The sequence below is a fragment of the Ammospiza caudacuta genome, chromosome 1 (genome assembly GCF_027887145.1).
Source record: "Ammospiza caudacuta isolate bAmmCau1 chromosome 1, bAmmCau1.pri, whole genome shotgun sequence".
In the NCBI taxonomy this organism is placed as follows: Eukaryota; Metazoa; Chordata; class Aves; order Passeriformes; family Passerellidae; genus Ammospiza; species Ammospiza caudacuta.
This window is the reverse complement of record NC_080593.1, coordinates 103,233,201-103,257,323: the sequence shown is the minus strand read 5'-3', so window position 1 is coordinate 103,257,323 and position 24,123 is coordinate 103,233,201. Positions and strand designations below refer to the sequence as shown.

Below are 24,123 nucleotides of genomic sequence, written 5' to 3'. Positions count from 1 at the left end.
TCCAGACAGCAGGTGGAATGAATATGAAATCACTACTAATTGAGGTTAGTTAAACCTAACAGTTGGGTAAAACATTTCTTAGCACAGATTTAGGTTTAGGCAAAATTTGTTTGTCCATTTCCCATCTTGCACATAAATTCAGGAAATGAAAACCTCCAGTTTCAAGGATTTTAGGCCTCTCCTTCATGTTGCCACCGAATGTCCACATGGATGCATAGTATCTACATGTCATTTGAAGTTAATTGGAAATAACAAATAATGGCAAATTTCAGAAACTCTCAACTTGTCCCCTTCTCCTGATACCCCCTGGAGAAGAAACTTGTTTTATTGTGTCTGGAAGGTTGATGGAGGTGGCTTTCCAAAGACTGACAAATTGTAAAAGCAGCTGGCATAAAGAGGGTGCCATAGCAGCTGGGCAGCCTTTAGGCTGCTGATAAAGGAGAACCAGCTCTCACCTTAGATGGTCACCAGAGGCTGCTGATTTTGCAGGTTGTTGTATCAGCTAAAAGCAGCTGATAATCAGAGGCAGAGTTTCTGGCAATAAATCCAGGTAGGAAATCTTTAGTTCCTGTCCCACCCTTGTGGTGTTTCCTGACCACTCCAGGCTGATGGTGTCCAGCTGCCTTTGGCCAGTAGAGACCAGTGGAGGAGATATTTGCTTCTGGTTGTTGGTAGGTGACATACCCGGCACCAGGGCTCTGCTAATTTGGAGCAAAGCTCCATGGCCATGAGGCTGGTTCCTGTTTGTTAGAGGAAATGTGAGTTTTTATAGCTGCCCCTGAAACTGCCTCCTTCCTCTCTCTTGCCTGTTGCTGCAAGGGAGAAGGGATTGGGCTTTCTTGTCTCCAAGACTGAAGTTTTCAACCAGTTGAAAACTGGTTTCAGTTGGAACTCATAATTTGTGGCTTTTTTCTTCCTCTCTGCTATGAAATGCAGTAACAAGTTGCAGGTGGGACAGTTACAAAGTGGGATGAGTAAGTCTGAACATTGAATTGAATAGCACTTATTGAGCTTGGTTGGACAAATTTGAAGGTAATTGAGCCCTTTTACAGTTTTTTCGGACAATTGCTGAACAGTTTTTATACTAGTGAAATAGCAAGCTGAACACGAGCCATTTTGTCAAATGCTGTGTTTGATGGGCATATTGTTGCTTGTGTAAGAGCCACTGCCTTCATTTAGTAAAAGAAAATTACTTGATGCTTGTTGGCAATCTGCAATGTGAAATTACAGTGTTTGGATTGGATTATCAATTTAAAATACTGGTTGGAAGATTTTTGATATCTTCTATGTTGGGACAGGAATATAAATTATTTTGGTTTTGTATTTACTAGGTGACACTGACAAGCCTATATTTCTAAATCATGACCCCTGATGATAGAATTTGACAATGAAAAGAGGTAGGGTGTTGGAGTATGAACAGCAACTTGTGTCAAAGATTATCTCCTCATCATACCAGTATTTTGAAAGTTGCACCTGTTACAGTATATGTGGGGAAGGTTCACTTAGGGAAAGAATTTGGTCTGGAAAGAACTACACAATTTTTTATCCCATTTTTTGCCAGCAAATTGTACTTGAAAACAACATTTGTCAGGATGCTGTTGCTTAATATGTTTACTTAACTGTGAAAACCTCAGGTTATTTATGCATGTTGTCTGAAAACTAAATTTAGTTTCTGTGATCACTGCATTGCACAATGGTGATGAAAGATATTTAACCAAATTGTTATGCTGGTGTGTGTGCATATGGCCAATGGAGATAAAACCCCTGCAATCAATACTCATTATCGCTGACAATGTGAGGTACAGTGACTTGTATGTTGCTTCCCTTACCTAATTTTTCAACTTCAGGGACAATTATGAGCATTTCTAAGTAGATACTATTCACACATTTTTTACTCTATCTTTAAATAGGAATTTCTCTGCAGGAGGAGTAGTACATCAAGTGGATTTATGTGACTCCATGTGTTTTGAGATAAAGCAGGTAGGAAAGGAATGGCAGCATGCAGATTTTAAAAAGTGTCCCAAATTTGTCTAGAAAATTAACTCTGACCATTGGAATTGCCAAAATCGAGGTATTACTTTCAATAAAATTGTATTGTATAAATTAAATTAAAACTGTGGGTACTGCATTGAAGCAGTACCTGCAGTTTTGATTTATTTTAGCTTTATTTAGCTCCTCCCTGTTTGTGGTTTGACTTGCTGGAGTGATCTGTGAAGTTTGCTTTTAGTTCCTGTTTTGTTGGTGTTGGGAGTGTGACCCGTGGTAAACCAGGGCCCATTTCTCATCCTCACCTGCAAAATGAAATGGTGAACATTGGAGAGGTCGTACTGAAGTGTCTCTGGTGGAGCTCAGATGGGAAATCAGCAAGCTGGCAGCAGGGAGATGTGATTAGGTTGAGCCAGGGTGGCAGGAGAGCGCCTCAGACATGGTTTGAGGTCCCTGAGGGAAGCTGTGGCTGCCCCATCCCTGCGAGTGTGCAGGACCAGGCTGGATGGGGTTTTGAGCAATTTGATCTAGTGAAAGGTGTCCCTGTCCATGGCAAGGGGGATGGGAATAGGTGATCTTTAAGGTCTTGTCATCCCAAACCATTCTGTAATTCTATGATTCTGTAACACACTTTCTTACCACTTAGAAGGCACCTCTCAGGGTGGGTTTAGTGGGTTTGTCTTCTGGTCTGTGTTATGCCATGGTCAGGAGGATCCTCTGATCCAGTGCCCAGTAAAAGGCAGATGGAAGTGTGATTCTTGTGTGGAAGACAGTGACTCCATGAAGTCCCACAACTATGGTCTCCTAAAAATTAACCCGAAAATTTCCCCCCTGTGGCATACAGCATTGTTGATACTGTGCAGGTTTGGGTGGGGTTTTTATGGGTTTTGTGGGGCTTTTCCTTTCTTTATTCATTAGTACAATAAATTAATTGTGGGATGGGGCATTCCTTTGAAGCTGCCTTTGCCACATCCACACTACCCACTGCTGGCTCCTCAAGGCGGTCCCAGCAGTGGGAGATGCCTGTGATTCCAAGGGAAGGTGCCCAGGCACTCCTCTTTCCCTCTCAGTCTGCATCACCGTTCTAGTGCTTGCAAGTCCATCCTGCTGTCGTCTTTCCCTCGTTCCCCAGGCTTTTGGCTCCCGGCTCACTCGGGCAGAGTCAGTGTCCCTTCCTCCTGCGCTCCAGTCCCAGCGTGGCCGAGTGGAGCCGGTTCCTGCTCCCGAGTCCCTGGAGTCACCAGGTGGTGCTATTGCCCAGGGAAATGCCCTCCGTGTGCCTGCACAGGGGCTCGGTGGGCTTGGGCTTGTGATGGAGCTTGCTTTGGTGGGCACCTGGGTCAGGTACTGACAGGGGTTCTCTTTCTCGCCACGGGTTCAGTCTTGAGTCAGTTTTCTTGATGCAAAGTTGTTCAGTCAGTTTTCTTGATGCAAAGTTGTTTCCCGTGACTTAATCAGTGCCTTGTTTGACAGTGAGGTAGGTCCCCCAAAGGCTGGACTGGTTCTGGATGGTTTGTGCAGAGCTCAAAAACCTCAAAAACTCAAAAGCTGCTTCACTGTAGTGTGGAGCATGAGCAAGTCTCATTAAGGATATCCTCAGGCTTTGTACTGTTGGGTCCCCCATGCAATCCAGGGGGAGGGATTTTTGCTCATTCATTGGCATGTGCTGCTGGTCCAAAGGAGATTTGTGTGTGTGCGACCCTTTAAAGGTGCTCCTCTTCATTCTCCTTTCATCTTCTCATTTTATTAGCCAGCCAGATTGATACCACCTTATTTGCAGCTGGTTTTTATAGAGATCATGCTCCTACTTGGAACTGTAGAGGCAGCTCAAAACATGGAGCTGAGCATCTTAAATGAATAGCCAGTGCCCCCAAAAGCCACAGTTTGAGCTGAAGGAATGCAAATAAACACCAAGTTTCTTCTTCCTTTTCACCAGGCTAAGCAATTCTCTCTCCACAGCCGCCCTTACCACATGCTAAGAAGGGCATAAGAAATTGATTGAGATTCTGCTCTTTGATTTCAATTTAAAATCCCCCATTTCTCTTGGCAGCTCAGCTGCTGTTCTGAATTTGATAACTTGTGTGCAAAGGGGAAGGAAAGGTGTAAGAAAAGACACAGAGAATTAGCTGGAAATTTGATGTGGGGAAGCAGTTTCTAAATAATATTAGCAACAATCGAAGGCAGTTATCTTTGCTGTCCACGCTCATGGTGGCATAGCACTGTGGTTGGCTTGCTCTTTGAGCAGTAACATGCAGTGATTAAGCATAAACAGTGGGATTGGATTATGGATTTGGGTTTTGGGTTGGTTTTTGTTTTGTTGGTTGGGTTTTTTTTTTACCAGAGTAGGTGAGCTCTAAAAAGTGTGAAGCAGAGGTAGGTTGGCTGCAGTGTTAATTTTATTCCTGAAGAATAGCTCTGTTGTCCCTTTCCCTCCACAGCCCCCTTTCTCATAAATCAGGATCACTTTATATTCCTGTGCCAGCTTCATAGACAAAAGAGTTGGCAGGTTGTGGAGGAGCAGCAGGATTTGTAAGTGCTGGAAGAGAAAATGTGCAGCAGACACGTGGAATACTTTGTTGGGGCAATGGGTATCACTCCAGGCTGGGCGTGAGCAGATTGAGAGCAGCCCTGCTGAGAGGGACCCTGAGGATTCTGCTGGGTGAGAGGCTGGGCATGAGCTGTCAGGGCCAGCCTGCAGCCCAGAAGGTCAAACATGTCCTGGGCTGCATCAAAGGCAGCATGGCCAGCAGGGCAAGGGAAGGGATTCTGCCCCTCTGCTCTGGTGAGACCCCACCTGCAGGGCTGCATCCAGCCCTGGGGTCCCAGCACAGGAAGGACGTGGATGTGTTCGAGAGAGTCCAGAGGAGGCCACCAAGATGATGAGAGGGATGGAGCATCTCTCTAGTGCAACAAAAGGCTGAGAGGATGGGAAGCCTGAGGAGAGGAGGAGGAGAGGAGGAGGAGAGGAGGAGGAGAGGAGGAGGAGAGGAGAGGAGAGGAGGAGGAGAGGAGGAGGAGAGGAGGAGGAGAGGAGGAGGAGAGGAGGAGGAGAGGAGAGGAGAGGAGGAGGAGAGGAGAGGAGAGGAGAGGAGAGGAGAGGAGAGGAGAGGAGAGGAGAGGAGAGGAGAGGAGAGGAGAGGAGAGGAGAGGAGAGGAGAGGAGAGGAGAGGAGAGGAGAGGAGAGGAGAGGAGAGGAGAGGCTTCAGGGTGATCTAATTGTGACCTTCCAGTACCTACAAGAAAGATGGAGAGGGACATTGTATCATATGTAAGTGGCAGGACAAGGATGAATGGATTCAAACAAAAAGACAGTAGGTTTGGATTAGATATTAGGAGGAAGTTTTCTGCTGTGGAGGTGGTGAGGCGCTGGAACAGGTTGCCCAGAGCTGTGGATGCCCAATCTCTGAAAGTGTTCAAGGCCAGGCTGAATGGAGCACTGGATGGAGCACTGAGCAACCTGGTGTATTGAAAGATATCCCTGCAGGGTAGGTGGGCTGGAGGTAGATGATCTTTAAGGTCCCTTTCTATGATTCTGTGATTCTTAAGGCTGCAACTATGATTTTCCATGCCATCAACCCAGCATGAAGAGCTTGGGATTGGAGCCCTAGTGATGATAGCAGAATAATGCCAATTATCTTGGAAACACTCTGGGAAAGACTTTGATTTTATATAATATTACATGCATGGATATATCAATATCTCTGGGAAAGTGAATCTTTGCTAGCATTAGCTACAATACAGAGTTAGCTGCTCTTCAGTCTCTCTTATCTCTGGCCAGGCACATCACTTTGGTAGAATGATAAAGTGGTTTTGGCCATCAGTGCTTGCTTGATTTTGTACTTTGTTGTCAAAGACATACCCAAAGATCATAAGCAACTTCACTGTTGCTTGTGATCTTTGGGTGTGTCTTTGACAAAAGTAGATAGTTGGAAGAGATTGTAATTATTATTGCAGTCTGTGAGTGAGAGAGGGATGGAAATACTCTTTTTTATCTATAAGAGAGAAAAGGATGTAGCAAAATATTAAAGAAACTGTAGTTGAAACTTGGGCATTAGAGGTTTTAGTTGTCTGTGAAAGATGACTGGGCTGGGATCTGATGGAGAGCAAGGGGCCTGTGACTACAAAGAGACTGGTTAACTCCAAAGAGGCCTACAGATAGCAGGACCAGTAGGACTGCATTCTCTGGCTCCAGGTATTGCAGATACTGGAGCAGTTATGCAGGCCTCAGTTTAATTCCACAGGAAGATGTGTGCAGGATGCGTGTGGAAGGAAACCACATGCTGAATAATCACACTGGTAAGGGTGCCAAAACTGGTATAATGCAGCAGGCATTTGGCTTTGGGGATTGGCTGGGAACAGAGGTGGACAGGGCTGTAGCCTCCCTTCAGCTCTGAGGTGAAGCAGATGGTCAGTCACTGTGCATGTTTGGCAAATGGATGTGGACTGAAGGAAAACAAACCTAGAGAGGGATCAGATGATGTTTTCCATTCAGAGATGCATTTGGTTTCCCTGGCAAGGCTTTGGTAGTGGGGGGGCTGCAGGGGTGGCTTCTGTGAGAAGCTGCCAGAAGCTTCCCTGGTGGCCTACAGACCCAATGCCAGCTGGCTCCAAGACAGGTCTAACACTGGTGAATCTATCAGTGATGGTGGTAGTGACTCTGGGGTAACGTGGCTAAGAAATGGAAAAAGCTACTGTACAAGAGGAGATTGCAGAGGAATATGTGAGGGCAACAACCCTGCAGACACCAGGGCCAGTGGAGAAGGAGAGGGGCAAGGTACTCCAGGTTCTGGAGCAGAGATTCCCCTGGAGCCTGCATGGAGACCGTGGTGAGGCAGCTGTGTCCCCTCAGCCCATGGAGGTCCATCCTCCTGCAGCCCATGGAGGGGACCATTTTGGAAAAGGTGGATGCCTCAGGGAGGCTGTGACCACATGGAAAATTGATGCAGGAGGAGGCTCCTGCCAGGACCTGTGGACCCACGAGAAGAGGAGCCCAGGCTGAATAACTTTGCTGGCCCAGCTTGTGACTCCATGGAGGACCCACACTGGAGCTGTCTGTGCCTGAAGGATTGCACCCCATGGATGAGACTGTGCTGGAGCAGTTTGGGAAGAACTGCACCCCATGGAAAGGGCTCACATATGAGCAGAGAAAGAATGTGGGGAGTCTTCCCTCCTCAGGAGGAGTGAGGGGCAGAGACAAGGCTCTGGTGAGGAGCAGGTGGAGAAATAGGAGTAAAGTTAAGCTTGGGAAAAAGAGAAGGATGTGGGGGAGGTGTTTTAAGATTTAATTTTTATTTTTCATCATCCTACTTTGATTTAATTGACAGTAAATTAAATTAATTTCCCCATTTCAAGTCTATTTTGCCCATGGCAGTAGTTGGTGAGTGATCTCTCCCTGTCCTGATTTCAACCCACAGTTTTTTTGTTATATTTTTTCTCCCTTGCCCAGCTGAGGGAGTGATAGGATGACTTTGGTGGGCACCTGGTTTCCAGGCAGTATCAGCCCACCACAGGAGGCCAGATACATTAAGCCCTGACTGGCAAATGTTTTTCTGTTTTAAAGCAGCCATTAGAAATGTCTGGGTGGTATTGAAGACACTTATAAATACCAAACAAATAACCTCAGTGCTTGACTATCTCTTAAAGAACTTAAATAGCCCTTTGTTACTCTACTGGTCTGAATGCTTTAGAACTATCACTGTTTAACATCCCCATAATGCTGTTGCAAGGTACAATCAAATAAGTATTTTCACATAGCAGTTAGTGAGCTGAGAACAACAGAGCCAAGAATTACTGTTCCAAATGCAGTCCTTGCAGCACTAGGAGGAGGGATTGCATTCTGATATAACAGGACTGACCTGATTGTGGGTAGAACAAGTGCTGCACTTTTGTGTGTAGAGGGAATTGATATAATTCCAATGTGCTCTAGAGGAAAAAGTCTGATTCTGTAGCTAATTTGTGCTCTGCAACAGCAATGTTGGTCTGAAAGCAATTAGGAATGATGTGTAGGGTTTTTTACTGTGTGGGAGTTGGCATAGGTCATCCTAACTTAGTGGGAGTAATGCACCAGCTGACTTAAAAGACACCTTTACTACCATATATTATGAGTTTAAAGAAGGGAATGCAACAAAGGGAAATGCAAATAGGGATTTTCATGTAAAGCTCACACGGGGACAGGTGACCAGAAGAACTGTGGTGGTTCCTACTGAAGTGAGACACTGCAGAATCCACCAGAGAAGGCCAGTGGTGGCCATCCTCCCTCCCAAAACAGAGTTGCAGTTAGATCCATGTGTTTGTGCTGGGATCATGGGCAGCTGGGTTCCAACATTCAGTGTGAGTGTTGTTCATTTGGCAAGTACCCTTCTCTCAGGAAAGAGCATGACAGCAAAATTACACTTCTGGAAGCCAGTTCTGGTTCTAGTTCTTCCCTTTCAAAAATTTGCTTTGCAGATGAGTATCTCCCAGATCTTTGCAGAAATTCCTTGAAGATCACTGGTGGTATACAGCCACAAAATTTTAATTTGGAGTTTACAGAAATCATTAGTGTCCTGGATGAGATGCCTGTATTTTGACTGCAGAAGTGAGGCTTCAGAGCACCTGTACCTGCATCCCTGTGGTTCAGGCTGAAGCCTCAGGCAGTTTTGTCTTGGTGAAGCAGCTGAGAGCTAGTATGTGAGTCTAAGAGCTGCTCTTGTATTTTCATCTGTGCAGTTATGCAGTGATAGCTTTGCCCACTTGATACATCTTGCAGATGGAAAAACTGAATAAAAGTGGGAAGCTTTTTTTTTTCTTCCTAGACACCACTCCAGAGTGCATGGCTTCATTTTCCCTGGGACAAGCCTGACACTTGGCAGATTCAATTCAGTCCCAGGGGTGTCTGAACCTCCGTCTCCTGCAAGGTATTTCTCCTTACAGCAGTGTTTTCAGACAACTGAAAGTGATACCCAAACACAGGGAAGGGCGAAGGATGTGTTTAAGGATAGCATAAAGTTTATTAGGCAGAGTAATTCTTGGATTAAAATACTGCCCTTGGAAACTGCCATCAGGAATCTGTTGTGCATAACTCTTCCTTGTATGTTCATACAGTTGATAAAAATCCAAAGGCAGTTTCAGATGCTCTTCAAACTGCCTGTCACAGCCTTCCAGAGCAGCTGTAAGTGGATTAGTAAGACATGGAAAGTATTGCAATGCTACCTGCATTTGATCAGTAGAGTAATGATTAAAATGTTGAAGGCAAGCACAGAGGACTAAAGCAGGCTGCAAATTGCTAGGTTTTAATTTATTTTTCAGCTTGTTGCTTCTTTGCCTTCACTGGAATTTAAAAGAGAGCCATAATCCTGTGCTCAGCCTTAGCTTGTCACATGCCTTTGGGTTAAGAACTGGCAACCCTGAAAGCATTCAGAATGCAGGTTGGGTGTCAGTGCTGCATGCCAGACCGTGCCCGAGGAGTGGCATTCCTCCTGGACACCAGGCTTGACCAGAGCTGAGCTTACATTTCTGCTAAAGCCCAGTGATACTTTACAGCCCAGGCCCTGCAATTTGTTTGATGATAGCTAATGAAATGCAAACCATTTAGCAGCTCTGAGATGCGATTACACTGCTGTGAATTCTCAGATTCCATCAAAGTCCTGCTGAGGGTAATGGGAATGGGCCAGGGTGATTCAACTGTAAATCAAAAATGAAAGCGTGGCCAATTCTGGCAGTGGAAAGAAGAGCTGTTCAAATGTGCAGAAGCTGATTTGCCAAGTCAAAACCAGCTGTGCTTTACAGAGCTACTGAAATGAATGGTCTCTCTGCATTTGTTTTTGGTTTTTTTGGGTTTTTTTGGGGGGGGGGTTGGGTTTTTTTTTTTGGGTTTTTTTGGGTTTTTTTTTGTGACTCATTGATTATTTTTCTTCCCCTAAAGTTTAAATTCTGTCTTTCTACCTCAGGTTTGCCTGGCCAGTTGCGAAGCTTTTCAGTGCTTGGTTTTGGTATATAAAATACTAAATACATTGATAATAAAGGATAGTTTTCTCCTTTTTGGTAACTTCATACCAATTCAAGTGTTTTCATCTGTACATCTTTAATGCCTCAACAGTGAAAGCTCTGCTCGGAACAAGACAAGGACCTCTCCTTCCTCTCTGCACTAGCACTGGCAGGAATCAAATCAGTGTTACAAAAAGTGGAATGTAGCCTGGGAAATCTTGAGCATAAACTGGCCCCTCTGTTATTTTTCAGTTAGGGATGAATCAGCCAAGAGTGTCCAGTGGTGGGAATATGTAACAGGGAGCCAGGAATTGTTGCTTCTCTTAACAATGAGGAGCAGCCAGCTTCCACTCTGAGCAGATCCTCTCCTCCCCACCCAGGAGAGTGGGACAGCTTTTTGACTGCACCCCAGTTCTGTGTGTTTCATCAAGCCTGGGGATTTTTATTGTTTTTATTTTGTTTTGGTTTTTGTCTGAAGGAAGACAGAAGGTGCTGTTATCTCACTGGACAGTACACCGAGCGAGTTGTTAAAGACAAATTTGACCACAGATGTTTCTGGTGCATGCACTAAATTGCACTTCTTGATGCTGACCAGTCTGGAGAAAGCTTCAGAGCAGCTTGCTGGTACTGCTCTCTGGCTGAAACCCTGAGTTCCATCAGTGTGAGCAGCTTTGTAATTCCAGCCATAAACCTGGTGAAAAAGCTTTGCCATGGGAGGCTTCCTGGGGGTTACACTAAACTAACCCTGACTGCATTGGTTGTGCTCTTTTTCTCCTGATCAGGGATCCTCAGAGGAAGGGTTCAGCCACCAAACGCTTGTGGTGCCTTTGCTCAGGTTAGGGTGGGGGCTACTCAGCTTTTGGGGAGCCTGGCACAAATGGGCTCTGAGGAGCAGATGTATTCCTGCTGTGAGGTGCGGGGAAGTCTGCTGAATTTGATGGAAGCCACATGAGCTGTGGGATCAGTTTCTGGCATGTGGGAAAGGATAAAGACTTGTCAGATCCAAATGTTTCTCATATTATTACTGAAATAACATCTTCTTTGCCTGGGGATTTTTGAGCACTTAGTATTTATACCCTCCAGGTTGCTAGGGCTCATTCTTCTTTTGATCTGTAAGACTAACTCATGTTAAACCCTGTCAGATTTAATGAGACCTGTCTGTAGCTGATGTCTCAGTGACTCTTAGTTATTGTGAGGAATGTTTTGAAGGGACAGGCATTTTTAATTTTTAAACATTTTAAAAAATTCACATTGTAAATTTGATTGAATCCTGGCTTTGTCCAAGTTGATGAGAAAACTTCATTTTGGAGGAGCTGTGTGTGGGATCCCTATTTATATAGAGGTCAGTTCTCCATTGCTTCTTAATGCAGATTTTTGTGGTGCCTGTCTCCAGGGTGTCTCAACCTTCCTTTAAAGCTGAAATGGGAAGTTAGTCATGAGATCTGTGGTGGTTACAAGCCAGATGTTCTTTTTTTTCTTTTTTTTGTCCTTACTTTGCAAGTAGAGGGACAGAAGGCAATTTCTGCAGTGTGTTCATAGGGTGCCGTTTCCTTGTGTGAAGTGCTGTCTGGTGTTCTTGTTTCGTTTGTATTTCCAAAATCCTAGAGTCATAAAGGATTTTTGTATGGTTTATCTAATTTAACACATACTTAGGAAGCCCTGTGTGTTAACATAGCAGAGAAAGACTCTGCATAGTGGAGACTAAAAAAGCTCTTGCAGCAGTGTGTGTGATTATAGGGCTGCTGTTTAGTCATCAGTCATGATATGTGTGGATTTTTTTTTTTTTTGTGAATCCAACATTTATTCAATTTCAGATGTAGAAAAAAATTACATGAAGAGATTAGTTTAGTCAGCACAATAGGGCTTGACCCTCACTCTATGAAAAGCTATTATAATATCAAGGCTGCAGACTAACAGCCTAATCAGGGATGTGTTTACAGGGTGCTATAGCTTCCTCCAGTTTAGAAAAGTGCTTGGAGGACCAGACCCTATGTGCAAAGATATAAATGAGACATCCAGATTTAAATTAAAGTACTCAGTTTTTCTGCATTAGCTTTTTCTGCTGGGATAAATGTGTTTGGAACAATAGGCAGAGGAATATACCAAATGCCTATTTGTAATGGGAAAATGGTTTTCTTTTTTAATATATTGCTCATATTTTTTCTGCTTTCTTTTTTTTTTTTTTTTTTTTTTATCTCCCTGTAAGCTGCTGCAAATCAGCCAGAAGCAGTTCAGTTGTTGCTTGCCTGCAAATGAGTTGCCAGCATCCTGTAATGCTGCTGGCTTGAAATACAGTCTCATCTCCTTTACAGCAGTGAGAGCCAAGGAGAGCCAAGTGGGGTGGTTCCCCAGGAGCAGGAGTGTGGGTGGAGGCACTGTTTTCTGTGGCATTCTGCTCTCCATTCTGGTGCTGTTAAAATCCTCACACCTAAATCTGCTGCTAAGGGATTTTGGAAGGACAGAGAATGTGTTTTCCGGAGTTAAACATTAAAAGTCTGGAATTAGTCATGCTTGCATTGGTTCCTTGTATTTATCAGAAACATCTGATACAGTTTCAGACTTTTAAATCCATTTTGCTGACCAGGGGACATTCTGAAGCTGTAGCTACTTATTCTGGCAAATGAAAAGTGGCTCACTTACTGTGAAATACATTCCTGCTTCTTTCCTTCCTCCCTACCCCAAGCACTTTGCTTATCTTGCTACAATGTGGTTCATAACTGATATTTTCTAAGTGTGCTAGGAGGCTTATGAAGAAGAAAAAGAATTAAGAATAAAACCCTCTAGTTGGTTCCTTGAGTGGTTTGTGAACACCTTGATTCGCAATAATTATTTTATATTTATTCATTTCTTGCCGCTTCTTTCCTTGATGGGTATGCTCTTGATCGTGATGAGTCAATGACTGTAGTGCTGAAGCTCTTGGGTTTCCTGTGAATGAGGATTTTCCCAAAGAATTGCAGGGTCTGTTCCTTAAAGTGCAACATAACTCCTGAGGGCATCTTCTTGGTTTCTGAAACTTAAACAATCCACTCTGCTCAGTGCCACCATGACCTTTTGCATAAGCCAGGATGTTATACCTTCGTGTGTGTTTGATGTTTTATGTACACCAACATCAGGTAAAACAAAACAGAAAAACAGATTAGAGGGTGTAGTAGCAGAATTCTGAGAACTGAAAAATAAATCTTCTGTATGCCTGAATGTTACCCAGGCATGTGGCTTGATAAATCTGCTATAATCCTTTGAAGAAAAAAGAACAAAACAAGGGAGATCATCCCCATCAGATGTTAGAAAAATAGTTTTGTGTAGAGAAAGACCATATAGTAAAGTACAAAGCAGATGATTGCAGGAAAGGTTTACAGCCTTAGCAAGGAGGTTCAATATCAATGCACTGCTGAGAAAAACATGTTTTTTTCTACTTCTTTGAAGCAACAATTCTGCTTTCCTTGTCGTCTGTGAGAGACTTCAAAGACAGTTCCCTGTTGTTGGTAAAAGTTAAGGTCTCTTTAGCTGTTTTCAAGTTGTTGTATAATGTTCATATGATGATTTGCTTTGCTTTCAGGCAGGTGAATGTCTTGATTGATGGGTGCCAGTACAGTTTTCAGTAACATGGACTGAACACTGTTGAAGTAGTTTTAAATCCCATGGTGGATTATCACTGCCTTAAGTAGGAAGCTTTTTCTATTTTACTTCCTTCCCCTCTGTGCTCTAATTATACCCTGGTAGGTGGTGGTTTGCATCCTCTGGGCAACAAAAGGGAAGCTGGGAGTGCTTGTTTCAACTGAGCCCCCCTGGTGCAATGGAGTGCCTGGCTCCTGGAAAGCACCAGCCATGGCTGCAGCAGTGCTCGTCCTAGAAACAGGTTCACTCGTGGTCCAAGTCCATTGGTTTCACTCCAGTTACTCCAGGGGGATCTTTAGCCCTCTTGGTAGTGCAAGCAACCAGGAGCAAAGTGTAAGAAAGCCTTTAAGCTTCTGGAGGACTGTTTAAGTGCCTGGCATGTGCTTAAGTTGGACTGTGCTCATTGTGAGATGTGAAAGCAATAGAAACTTTGAAAGGTCCTTTTAACGTTATCATGAAACATTAGTAAGAGCCACGAACTGAGAGATGAAGAGGTTCCAGGAAAATGAGCTGAGCTTTAATCCATGCTTGTGGATGTCATGTCTCTGCCAGAGACCCTGGCTCCTCTTGTGACTGCAGTTGCCATTCCGAGTGACTTTGTCAGGGGAGCTGGGGGAGGCAGATGAATCTGAAGCATCATCGGGTCACCAGAGTCAATGTTTAGTTTCAAACCGTGACAGAAACGCTGTCCCCACAAGAGAGAAATGTAATTCCTTGCCACCAGTGGGTGGTAATTCTAGTTTCTCTACACCATTTGAAACCATGAAAAATAATTAGATCCTCAATTTCAGGGCAGAGGGATTTTTTAATTTTATTTTTTTAGTGTGTTCTGCTCTCCTGGTGTAGTAATTATACAGTGATGTCAGCTGGAATCGATAATGAAGGCAAAATTTGGGAATAGTAACAGGATGTGTTACTGCTATTGATCAAAGGCTACAGGGCTGTTTTTAAACACTGCTCCTCTCTTTGATCTTTTTTTCCTATTGATTGAACAGAGTAGATAAACAACTGTCTGTGTAACATGAGCATTTATTATGGATTTTAAGCTGACTAAGGACAGCTTTGAATTAACTATGAGAGTTTAAATGATGGTTTTCTGATAAGTGCTGTCCATAAAGACTGGTGTGACAATACAATTTCATGTAAGCATGGTGGAAGGAAATGTAAATACAGGCATTCTTTTTCTTTCTTACTCAAAAAGAAGATAACATATTGCAAAACTAATTATAGGAGGCAGAAGTGCTATTTTTAATATGTAGTTATGTGTGGGCAAAAGCTGCTTTTCTATTTTTTTAATAGAAAAGCTATGTGCGTTTTGCTGTTAACAAACTCTATTGTCTTATCTTGGCATTTTTCAGGAGTGTTTTGTAAATTAGTCATCTTAAAATGTGGATACAAATGGAACTACCAGGTACAATCTGGTAGTTCTGCAATCACTTCAATGAAATTAATAGAAAACTTTCCATTGACTGTTTAATGAGTTAGATTGGACCCTGGGCTGTCATTGTTAATGTCTTGGAAAGGTCAGTATTGATTTCCTGGCATCCTTTTGTCTCTAAGGAGGCTCTTTGCAATTCTGTGGAAGACACAGCGATAATGTTACCCTCCTCCTTGATAATTCCCTGTATAATTTAGGTAGGTAAGTTCTACCTACCATCCAAGGCTTTGGGCAAAAACAGACAGACTGAAAAATGTTGCATTTTAGGGAAGTTGATTATATCTTAGGTGCCCAAATAATATTTCTGCATAATTTCAAATTTTCTCCTCCCACTTTAGGTTATTTTGAATTTTATTTCAGTATTGTACTGCTGTTATTTTTCCCTACGGATTTGGTGAATTGAAAGGAAAAAAGTCTCTTCCTGCAAATGGAATCAGCCTGCCATGTTGCAGTGTAGAAAGTAAGCTGTGCTGCCTTTAAAGTAATGCACTGCAGACCTCTAGCATGGCATGCACAGGGAGAGCTGCACATCCCTGGATATCCAGATCTTTGCATTCCTACCTTTTCAAAACCACCCAAAGCCTCTGCAAAGTTTCCACTGAGTGAGCTAGTTTGTCTTGCCATGAAAAGGTTATTTTCACTAACTCAGTGCTGTCAGTGTGCAGAAATGTTGGTGTTATTAGTCTGTTTTGGAAGCTTGCTTGGGCTGGCTGTGCAACAGGCCTGAATGGAATTGTTTCTCTGGCTGTGCCGTGCGATGCGCCACGTGTTGGAAATCACAGGGTTTGCTTGTACAAGTAAATGGCTCTGCTGGATGGACTGCAGTCCTTGCAACAGGAATATAAAATCCACCCAATAAAATAGAGGGCTTGGAAAGAAGGGAGTCCTGGGAAGAGGGCCAGGGAGATTCACTCACAGTGCTGATGTTTGAAAAGGATGAGCCATGTCCTTACTTTTCCTCTGAAATGTGTAATGTGCCCTGCTTGCCACAGGACAAGAACAAAGAGTCAAATATTAATTCTTGAAAATAAATCAAGTGAAGTATTGACATCTGGGGGGTCTCATGGATGTGACTTCATTGACTCACTGTCATGCTTTCTTTGATTTTCAGGATACTGGGGTTGGGAAATCGAGCATCGTCTGTCGGTTTGTCCAGGACCACTTTGATCATAATATTAGTCCTACTATTGGGTAAGTACCAGACAAAATATCGCTTTGGTTTTCACTGGTCAGTGAGGTTTCAGATCTGACCCTTGAGTGATTTAAGTCCTTAGGTCCTACAGCCAAAACAGTCTAAAGTGGGAAGCTCTTGACAAGACAAAAAGCACCACCCCACAACCCGAGAGGCTGTGACCTGCACAATGATCAGGTCATCCCATAGCTGAGTGATGGCAGGAGGACCATGGGAAGCCCTCAAAGTACCTTTGCTGAGTGTCCTGGTAGGCTGGGCTGGAACATGGACAGTGTCTCATTCCCCATATGGATGTGCTTTTGTCGAAGTTTAGGATGTGTCACATTTTCCTTTCTTAAAACAGGAACAATGCAATTCAAACTAAGTGTAATTAATTTATGTAACTTCTTTAAAAACTCCTAAACTTCCATGTATCAGACCATCAGAATCCTAATAGTCCTGTAGTAGATTTTAATTCAGATTTTTTTTTTTCTTTTAATACCTTAGGGACAGATTTTCCAAGTCCAATGCAACCTGGAAAATTTTTGAAGTTATAGATCTCTTATGGGAAAGGAAGCTGTTGTGGAATTTACAGAAAGGAGTAATTTGGGGAAAAGGGCTGATCTGGCATGTGTGCCAGAGGTGTTTTAAGTTGTCTGTGAAGGATTGGTGTTGGTTGTTGTGTGTTGTTCAGAGGGTTGGACAGTACCTTCTGAAGCTCTGCCTTTCAATCCAAGGAGGAGTATCAGCTGGAAGCTGCACGTAGAAGTTCCAGGACAGTTTTGGATTCCTGAATGAGATAAATAGAGAAAAATGGACTGAGAGAAAGGAAGCATGTCATGAATAAAATTACTGGCTGAAGGACACTTGTTTGCAGTGAAACAATTGATGGCAACTTGAGTGGGGTTTTTTTGCTTCTAAGCTGTTAGCAGCCTTTTTCCCCAAGTAGTTGTTGTTGCTAAGTAAATGCCTTCTGCTCAATTTGGAAAACAATTTTCCTCTGTTACCATAATTATGAAAACTAAAGGGAATTTTTTTCCACTGGGAGATTAAAATGTGAGCGCTAGCTTCACACAGGTGATATTATTTGTCTGCACAGACAAGGGGTGTTTTCTTCCAAATTATTCAACTATTTTAAGTATATAATCCTTGCAATCAACAGTAGCCACTGTGGATCTATAAAGTTCCCATTTTTGAAGCTGTAAAGTGCTGCTTATTGGTTTGAGAAGGAGAGTGACAACTGAGAGAACACACCCTGAAAACAACCAAAGAAATGTGGCCATTTTTTCCCCTTAGTTAGTATTTTCATAAACAATGCAGCATTGTTAAATTCAAGCAATTTGCAGATGGCTGTAGAGGAGAACTCTGGTATATCATTCTCAGAAAATGTCATTTGATGTCATTTGGTGCTTTTGTAATAACCATGCATTGTATCAAATGCATCTTTATGAGCCAGGAAAAATGTTACCACAACAAAAATGGTTCAGCAGTACCCAGATAGGATGGGGAAAATAGAAATCTGCCAGAGTTTGGCAGTCTCTCCTACCAGCTTTCAAATGAACTGCTGTAATACAAAAAAAAAGCCTATAAATTTGAAAACTTCTTTCCTAAAAGAAAAAAACTTTGAAAATATAGACCTATCTCATTTCCTATGGAAAATAAAAGAAACTACCAAGACTTCTTCATCCCAGTTGAAATGGAGAACAACTTTCTTGCATTCGTTTACCATGTGCACTCCAGCAGGTGACTTTTCTGTTCCCTGGTGATCCAGTCTCATGTGTTCAAGTGAAAAGTGGCACCTGATGTTGTCTGTTGCCTTTCTCTCAGGTCTGTACCACCAAGAAGATGGAGTTAACAAGCAGCAGGAGCATTTGTGTTCCTGGACCCATGAACAAATGCCCTCTGAACTTCAGAGGCTTTTCCCTTCTTTTAAAAAAATGCATCTATAAGTAGCATGTGTCCTATCTGAGAAAAGGGAGACTTCTGCAGGTATTTCATCAATGTTTTGGAGTTTCCCCCAAATGCAGTCTAATGCAGAAGAACTCACTAAGGTCTACTGGTTACATATTCAGAGTGTCAGTTATGTTACAAATTTCACTTTCTTCCTTATTTCCAGAGCATCCTTCATGACTAAAACTGTGCCATGTGGGAATGAGCTTCATAAATTTCTGATCTGGGACACAGCTGGTCAGGAACGGGTGAGTATTGGTTTGCAGAATGCTTTCATTATCCTGCTCTCTCTTAATGTGGTGCTGTACTTTTTCTAAACCTTTCATCTTCAGAAGACTTTGTAAGCATCAACCTCCTGCATCTTTGCAAGGCTCTGCAGTGCAGGTGGTCAGCAGGCACCAAGGATGTGGGTTCCCTTTCCTTGGATGATGAAAATGCAGACAGGCTGACCATGCCACTTACCTAAAAAACCCCAAACCATGGGGTGAATTGTCAGCCACCTTCCCCAAGACAGCTTGAGAGCAGTGCCCCAGCAGCATCCAGTTCCCCTCTGGTTTCATCAGGTTTCCTTGTGGCAGCTCTCATTGGCATTGGGAAGGTTTTGACTTGCAGCCCATGGGCTGGGGTGGTCTGAACTTAGGTGGTGACTCTGGTGTTGTCTTGGATTGGGACCGGGAATATGGGCATGGCTTGTGTCTGCTGTTATTATTTATGTTACAAGAAATTACCACCAGCAACCTGAACCACTTTGGGTTTTTATCTTGATTTTTTTCAAGTGTATGAAGCGAATTGCTCAGATTGAGCAGCTTTTCCTTTGACTTTTCAAAACAAAAACCAAAACCAAAGCATAATGGATTTTTAGGCATTAGTTCATCTGGACTATATGTAAGTCTGGTTGATAATTTTTTTTCTTTTAATAGCCTCAGTGACAGTAGTATGCAGTACTAGACTCTAGATGGTAGAGCTGAAGGTTTCTCTTAATATATGTCCATGTTTGCCTTGAGAAATGGAAAAACCTATGCACACTTCTAGAATATCAAACTTGTGAAATGGCCAGTGTCTCTTCATAGGAAATTGTAGCTATGCTCACATTAGGTTGGGATAAAATGAGGTGTTTATACAGACTGGATGTCAGTCCTGATACATCCTACTGTATTCTCCATACCTTGTATGTGAATTGTGGGCAAAGAAGATTTTTTTACTCTTAATTGCAGGAAATGCTTGTGCTTTTATTTATAATGCACAGTGTGAGATAAAGTGACTGATGAAATCTGTTGGCTCATAACAATTCAGTAAGTTATTTGTCATGGGAAAATAGACCTTGAAAAACATATTTGAAGCCTAATTCCTTCCCTTGAATCTTGTTTGTTCCATTTCTGCATGGTGTGGAGCTGATGACTGACTAATTATTGCAAGAGCTAGCAAAAGTTCTGTTTTCTTTCCCATGGTTTCAGTTTCCTTGCTTATTCTCTCTCTTTTTCCTCTGCTGCCCTGCTCTCCTTGTTTTTTGTTTTTGGTTTGTTTTTTTTTTTAGCACTTTACACACAAAACTCAATTGGATTAATACTTATATCAAGATTTATCTATTTTCCTACATAGTCTAAGGACTCTCAAAGCCCTCTAAAATTTGGTGAATGGTAATATTCATATTTACATATTTACTGAAAAAAATGATGCCTCATTTGAGGCAGGAAATCTGTGACTGAGCTCTAACTCTTGGACACACAATTCATCCTTCCCAACTAGTCCCTTATGTTTCCTCTCAGTCTTTTTTTAGTTCATCATTTTCCAAACATCTGCTTTCCTTTTTTTTTTTTGTATGTGTGTGTGAGAAACTGTGGTGAGCAGTGAGCAGCACAACCTTTGTTAGATTGCTTAGAATTTATTACAGATATGGCATGGTAAAGGTTTTCATTAATTAGTAATCATTAATTAGTCCAGGGACCATCTATTTGTTCTGTGTTTGCACAGTGTATTCCCAGTCCTTCACTAGGACTGGGAAGGTGTAGAGTCATACAGTAAACAAAGTTCATTGGCGTTGAGTGCAGGCTATGGAGGCAGACAAGTTTCCCAAGGTGAGGTCCATACTGGTCCAGGTCATTCCCTGTCCTAGAACATTCCTGTTTTACATTGCAGCTAAACACATGATGCTTCTCAATATCTTTCTTGCTATAATCAGAAAATTTTGGTTGCTTTGTTTTGTGTTCCTCCTTCTGATTCAGGAACAAATGTCTACCCCTGGTAATTTTTTCTGATTATTCTCTGACCAGCAATGATGACCCAACATTTCCAGCCTATCCCTATTGCTGTTTTCACCATGTACTAATAGATGTCTTCTGAATGTTGTTTCTGCTTTGAGAATTGTCCTTCCCTTGTTCTTTGCAATTTTTGTTGAGGCTTTGTGTCCCACTGCTGAAGCCTGTCAGTTTTGTCAGTCTGTACTGCTGAGAGCAGTGTTTAGGACTCCCTGCTCTTTCAACATTGCCTTCATTTGACTTCACTCTCCTAAATGCAAGGCCAAGCAAGCCTTGTGCTTATTCTGGAGCTGGGGTGCCCTGTGCTCCCCCAGCTGTGCCAGCTGTGTCTCTGTGCTGATGTGGAGCCTTCACAGCAGAGAGCCCTGGCTGAGATTTAACTGAGGCCTCACTTATGCCATGAAAGTTAAAAACTTTCAAAGCTTAACCATGGTGGAGCAGGCAGGCAGAACAACAGGAGTGGTACCACCATGATCCTCGTGCATGAATTTGTCCTTTTTAATGAGTTTTCATTTCCCTGTTCATTACTTTCTCTGGGAAACTGCTAGCTTAGAGTCAATGCTGCAGAGTGACAATAATGCAGCAGAAAATGGAGATTAAAAGCTTTTCTGTCATATCCCTGGTGGGGGTGAGTGCTGAGTGTGCTTCTTAGGAGGAGACCCTGGAGAGGGGTATGTGGCTTGTGGTGAAAAATTCACTCAGTACATGATTACAAAAGGAGAGAGAGCTTCTTAATCCTTTTATCTTGGTTTCTTTTTTTCTTTCTCTTTTTCTTGACTAGAAAGAAACAAACTGGTAGAACACTTCACAAAATCCCCCTATCTTCTGTGCCTAAGTACTGCTCTCTGTGGACCTGGTTGCTTTGTGTTGGTGTGCTATCTAACAAACTTGCTTTATTCTTTTCTTCACAGTCACTTTCCCTCCACACCAGAATTTCCCAAATGTCACTTTCCCCCTCCTGTCTCACGTTTTCCCCATTAGCTTTGAATTGTTGCAGACTATGGGACTTACATGCCCAATAATTGTTGTTATTAGCAAAGATTCCCTCCCCCAAGAAGAGTCTCCTCGCAAGTTAGTTAATGATGTTTTTATTAGCATATATTTTGGTTCATGGTGCCCTAAGTAGCTTTTAATTACAATGTTTTGTTTGAATACCTTGGGTGGCTGCCAGCTTTCCATTTTGCCAGCTGAGGAATATTGTAGCAAACAGGCAGTCTGAGGGTTTCTAGGGCAGGAAAATTTATCTCTGTCTTTTTAAAATTTACTGTGTTGAACTCTGGGACTTTAAATTTTGTTTAATAGAAGAGGCCTCAATTTCCTGAGCCCAGTTTAAAGCTCGATAGGAATTATTCTGAGTTGTGAGCTTTTTCTTCTTTTGGTTTTTACCCTTCTCCATTTTCAGGAAAAGAGTGACTGATGACATGTCCACAGCTCTTTATAGCTGCCTCTTTTCTGAGTGGCAGCAGTTGTCCTGGTGATTCAGAGACAGTGGCACAACACCATCTATCAATGACTTGAATTATTTCTGCAGGCAAAACGCAGCCTGAATTTTGCTCTGTGGTGTCATAAATGTGGCTTTGATGGTCTCCCACAGCTCAGTCAGAGGTGGGGTGGTTCATTGTGTGTGGTGTGAGGACCTCTTGCATGCTGCAAATGTTGACAAGTGATTTGGCAGTGTGTGAGAGCACAAGCGGCATTAGAGCTAGCAAGCCAATATGTTATTTTTACTACTTTCAGAGTTAGCATAAAGCACAGTAAATAATTTAAGGGATGCATTTAAATGTGGTTTTCCTTAATCTTCAGCAAACTTGCAGCACTTGTATCTTGATGGTGAGTCGTGATTTTGGTGTAGTGTCTTTTGCATCCTTTCTTTAATGACTGTAAACTTCAGAACAGCTAAGCACAGGTCACTTCTGTGGTGTTGCAAAGGTTCGTTTTCTGCCTATTGAAAAGAACTTTAAAAGGTTGACCTAAAATGTTGAGATTTTTCCTTCTTCAGTCGAAGAATACTTGGACATTGGAAAAAAATATTCACTCTTTTATATATTTATAGATATAATTTATAGATATATATTTTATCTTCAATTTAACTAGGAAAAAATACCTGTAGATCAGAGACAGCTCTTTCCTGATTTACTCAGCTTGCAAATCCTGAGAACTGGAATTTCAGCCTTCATTCATGTAAGGAAAACTACTCAAGGTTTTAAAATGCTAAATGGTATTTGAAAGTGGCTTTCATGCATAACATTTTTCCCATTTGCTCTTTGCCAGCTGAGAATGTCAGGAATTTTGTATCCCTCCCTGTTCCAGAGGCTTTGTGTGTCAGGATAATCTGTTTAATGCTTTTGGGTTTTGCCTTTGCTTCTCTCTGCACACCACGGTTTTCTGTTTGTTGGCAGCCACTGCCTCGAAGGTGGCAGGAGTGGGGAATGCAACTTCCCAGACTTGGGCAAGTGTCCTGCAGGTGGCTTTTGGGACAGGACTGAAGGGGTTTTCTGGGAGTGGCCTGGCAGGAAGGGCCAAGGGCAGGAGAAACAGGACTCTGAAAATCACCTGTGTGGGAATGGCCTGCTGAGCAAAGGGACCTGATGTATGTTTGAGATGAGTACAGAAGTTGTGAGTGGGTGTAACAGGAAGGGGAAGGAAGCTGCAGTGCTGTGACGTTGCCTGTGCATGTCAGCAAGCAGCTGAGCCAGAGGCTGTGGCTGTCCTTGCCTTTAGTGGCACCCAGATAAAGAGTAAAGAGTAAGGATCTCTGACTTTGAGAGGAACCAAGTGGTTTGGTCTTGGCCACTCTGATGCAACGTATGTTGTGAGAGAGGAGTTTCATAGGAAAGGGAATGAAATTTAGTCAAATGATCACAGCTGTCAGGAAGCAAATCTTGTGCTGCTGTGCACCTGCAGGTGCTTGAGAAGGCACTGTGTAGAAATAGCTGAATTCAAAGAGTGCAACACTTGCTGAGCACTGGTGTGATGCTGCTCAGTCTGTGCTCCCTTATCCTCTCCAGCTGTGCTTATGGGCAGAATTATCATCCTTTTGCAGTGAGAGCAGGTGATGTTCTTTACAGTCTAGAATAGTAAAAGCTACCAAGTGCAGGAGTTAGGTGGTGGTTGTAGTTGTTGGTTTTGTTTTTGCTTTTTTGCCTCTTGACTGTGGAGTTGGGGAGAGGCAGCCCTGCTGTGGCTGTATGCCAGTCTTGGGATATAGCACCACAGGATGGTGCAGAGAGCTGCTGACATGAATTAATGTTCCCTGGTGTGCCTGGCAGATTGAATGAATCCCAACTGTCTTCAGCAGCATTTGTCAGCCTGTATATAAACAAGCAGGAGAGGTAGTTTTTTATTTCTGTGTTCATTTGGCCTCTGTTTTGCTTTCTAAATCAGCATTATATTAGACAGGGTTAAGAGACTTCCACTACCACAGCTCAGGTGTGATTTACACTGTTTTCCCTTGATTTTGGTTTTCTGTTCCAAATAGAATGTGATGGTTTTCCTTCTTCCCCATTCTTTACTCTTGGTAAAGAGGAAACATGGTGTTACCTGTGGCCAAATACACCCCTCTGAGATGAGATGCACAGGATGCAGAAAGCAAAATACTACACTGCTTTTAAATAGGTGGTAAATTCGTTAATGGCTACTTGGTTCCATCTTTCTGCCCTTTGAAAGGGCAAAGCTTCTGTTGACTTCATTGGGATGGCCAGATGAGGGGTTGCAGAATCCCAAAATACTCCTGGAATCAATGA

The 24,123-nt window shown here is 42.7% G+C and overlaps 1 protein-coding gene across 3 annotated transcripts in view; it reads left to right on the top strand.

Moving 5' to 3' along the window:
* RAB31 (RAB31, member RAS oncogene family) overlaps window positions 1–24,123 on the top strand; it is a 62,468-nt gene that overhangs the window by 11,570 nt on the left and 26,775 nt on the right. Inside the window, exons 1-4 of one of the 3 annotated variants that reach the window (XM_058825688.1) lie at window positions 1,761–1,799; window positions 1,911–1,980; window positions 16,116–16,195; window positions 18,292–18,373. In XM_058825688.1, coding sequence (XP_058681671.1) covers window positions 1,960–1,980; window positions 16,116–16,195; window positions 18,292–18,373 — 183 coding nt within the window. In that variant the 5' untranslated portion in view covers window positions 1,761–1,799; window positions 1,911–1,959. Of the gene's footprint in view, window positions 1–592; window positions 672–1,760; window positions 1,800–1,910; window positions 1,981–16,115; window positions 16,196–18,291; window positions 18,374–24,123 lie in introns of those variants that run through there. The other 2 variants (XM_058825671.1, XM_058825680.1) reach the window with 2 other exon arrangements.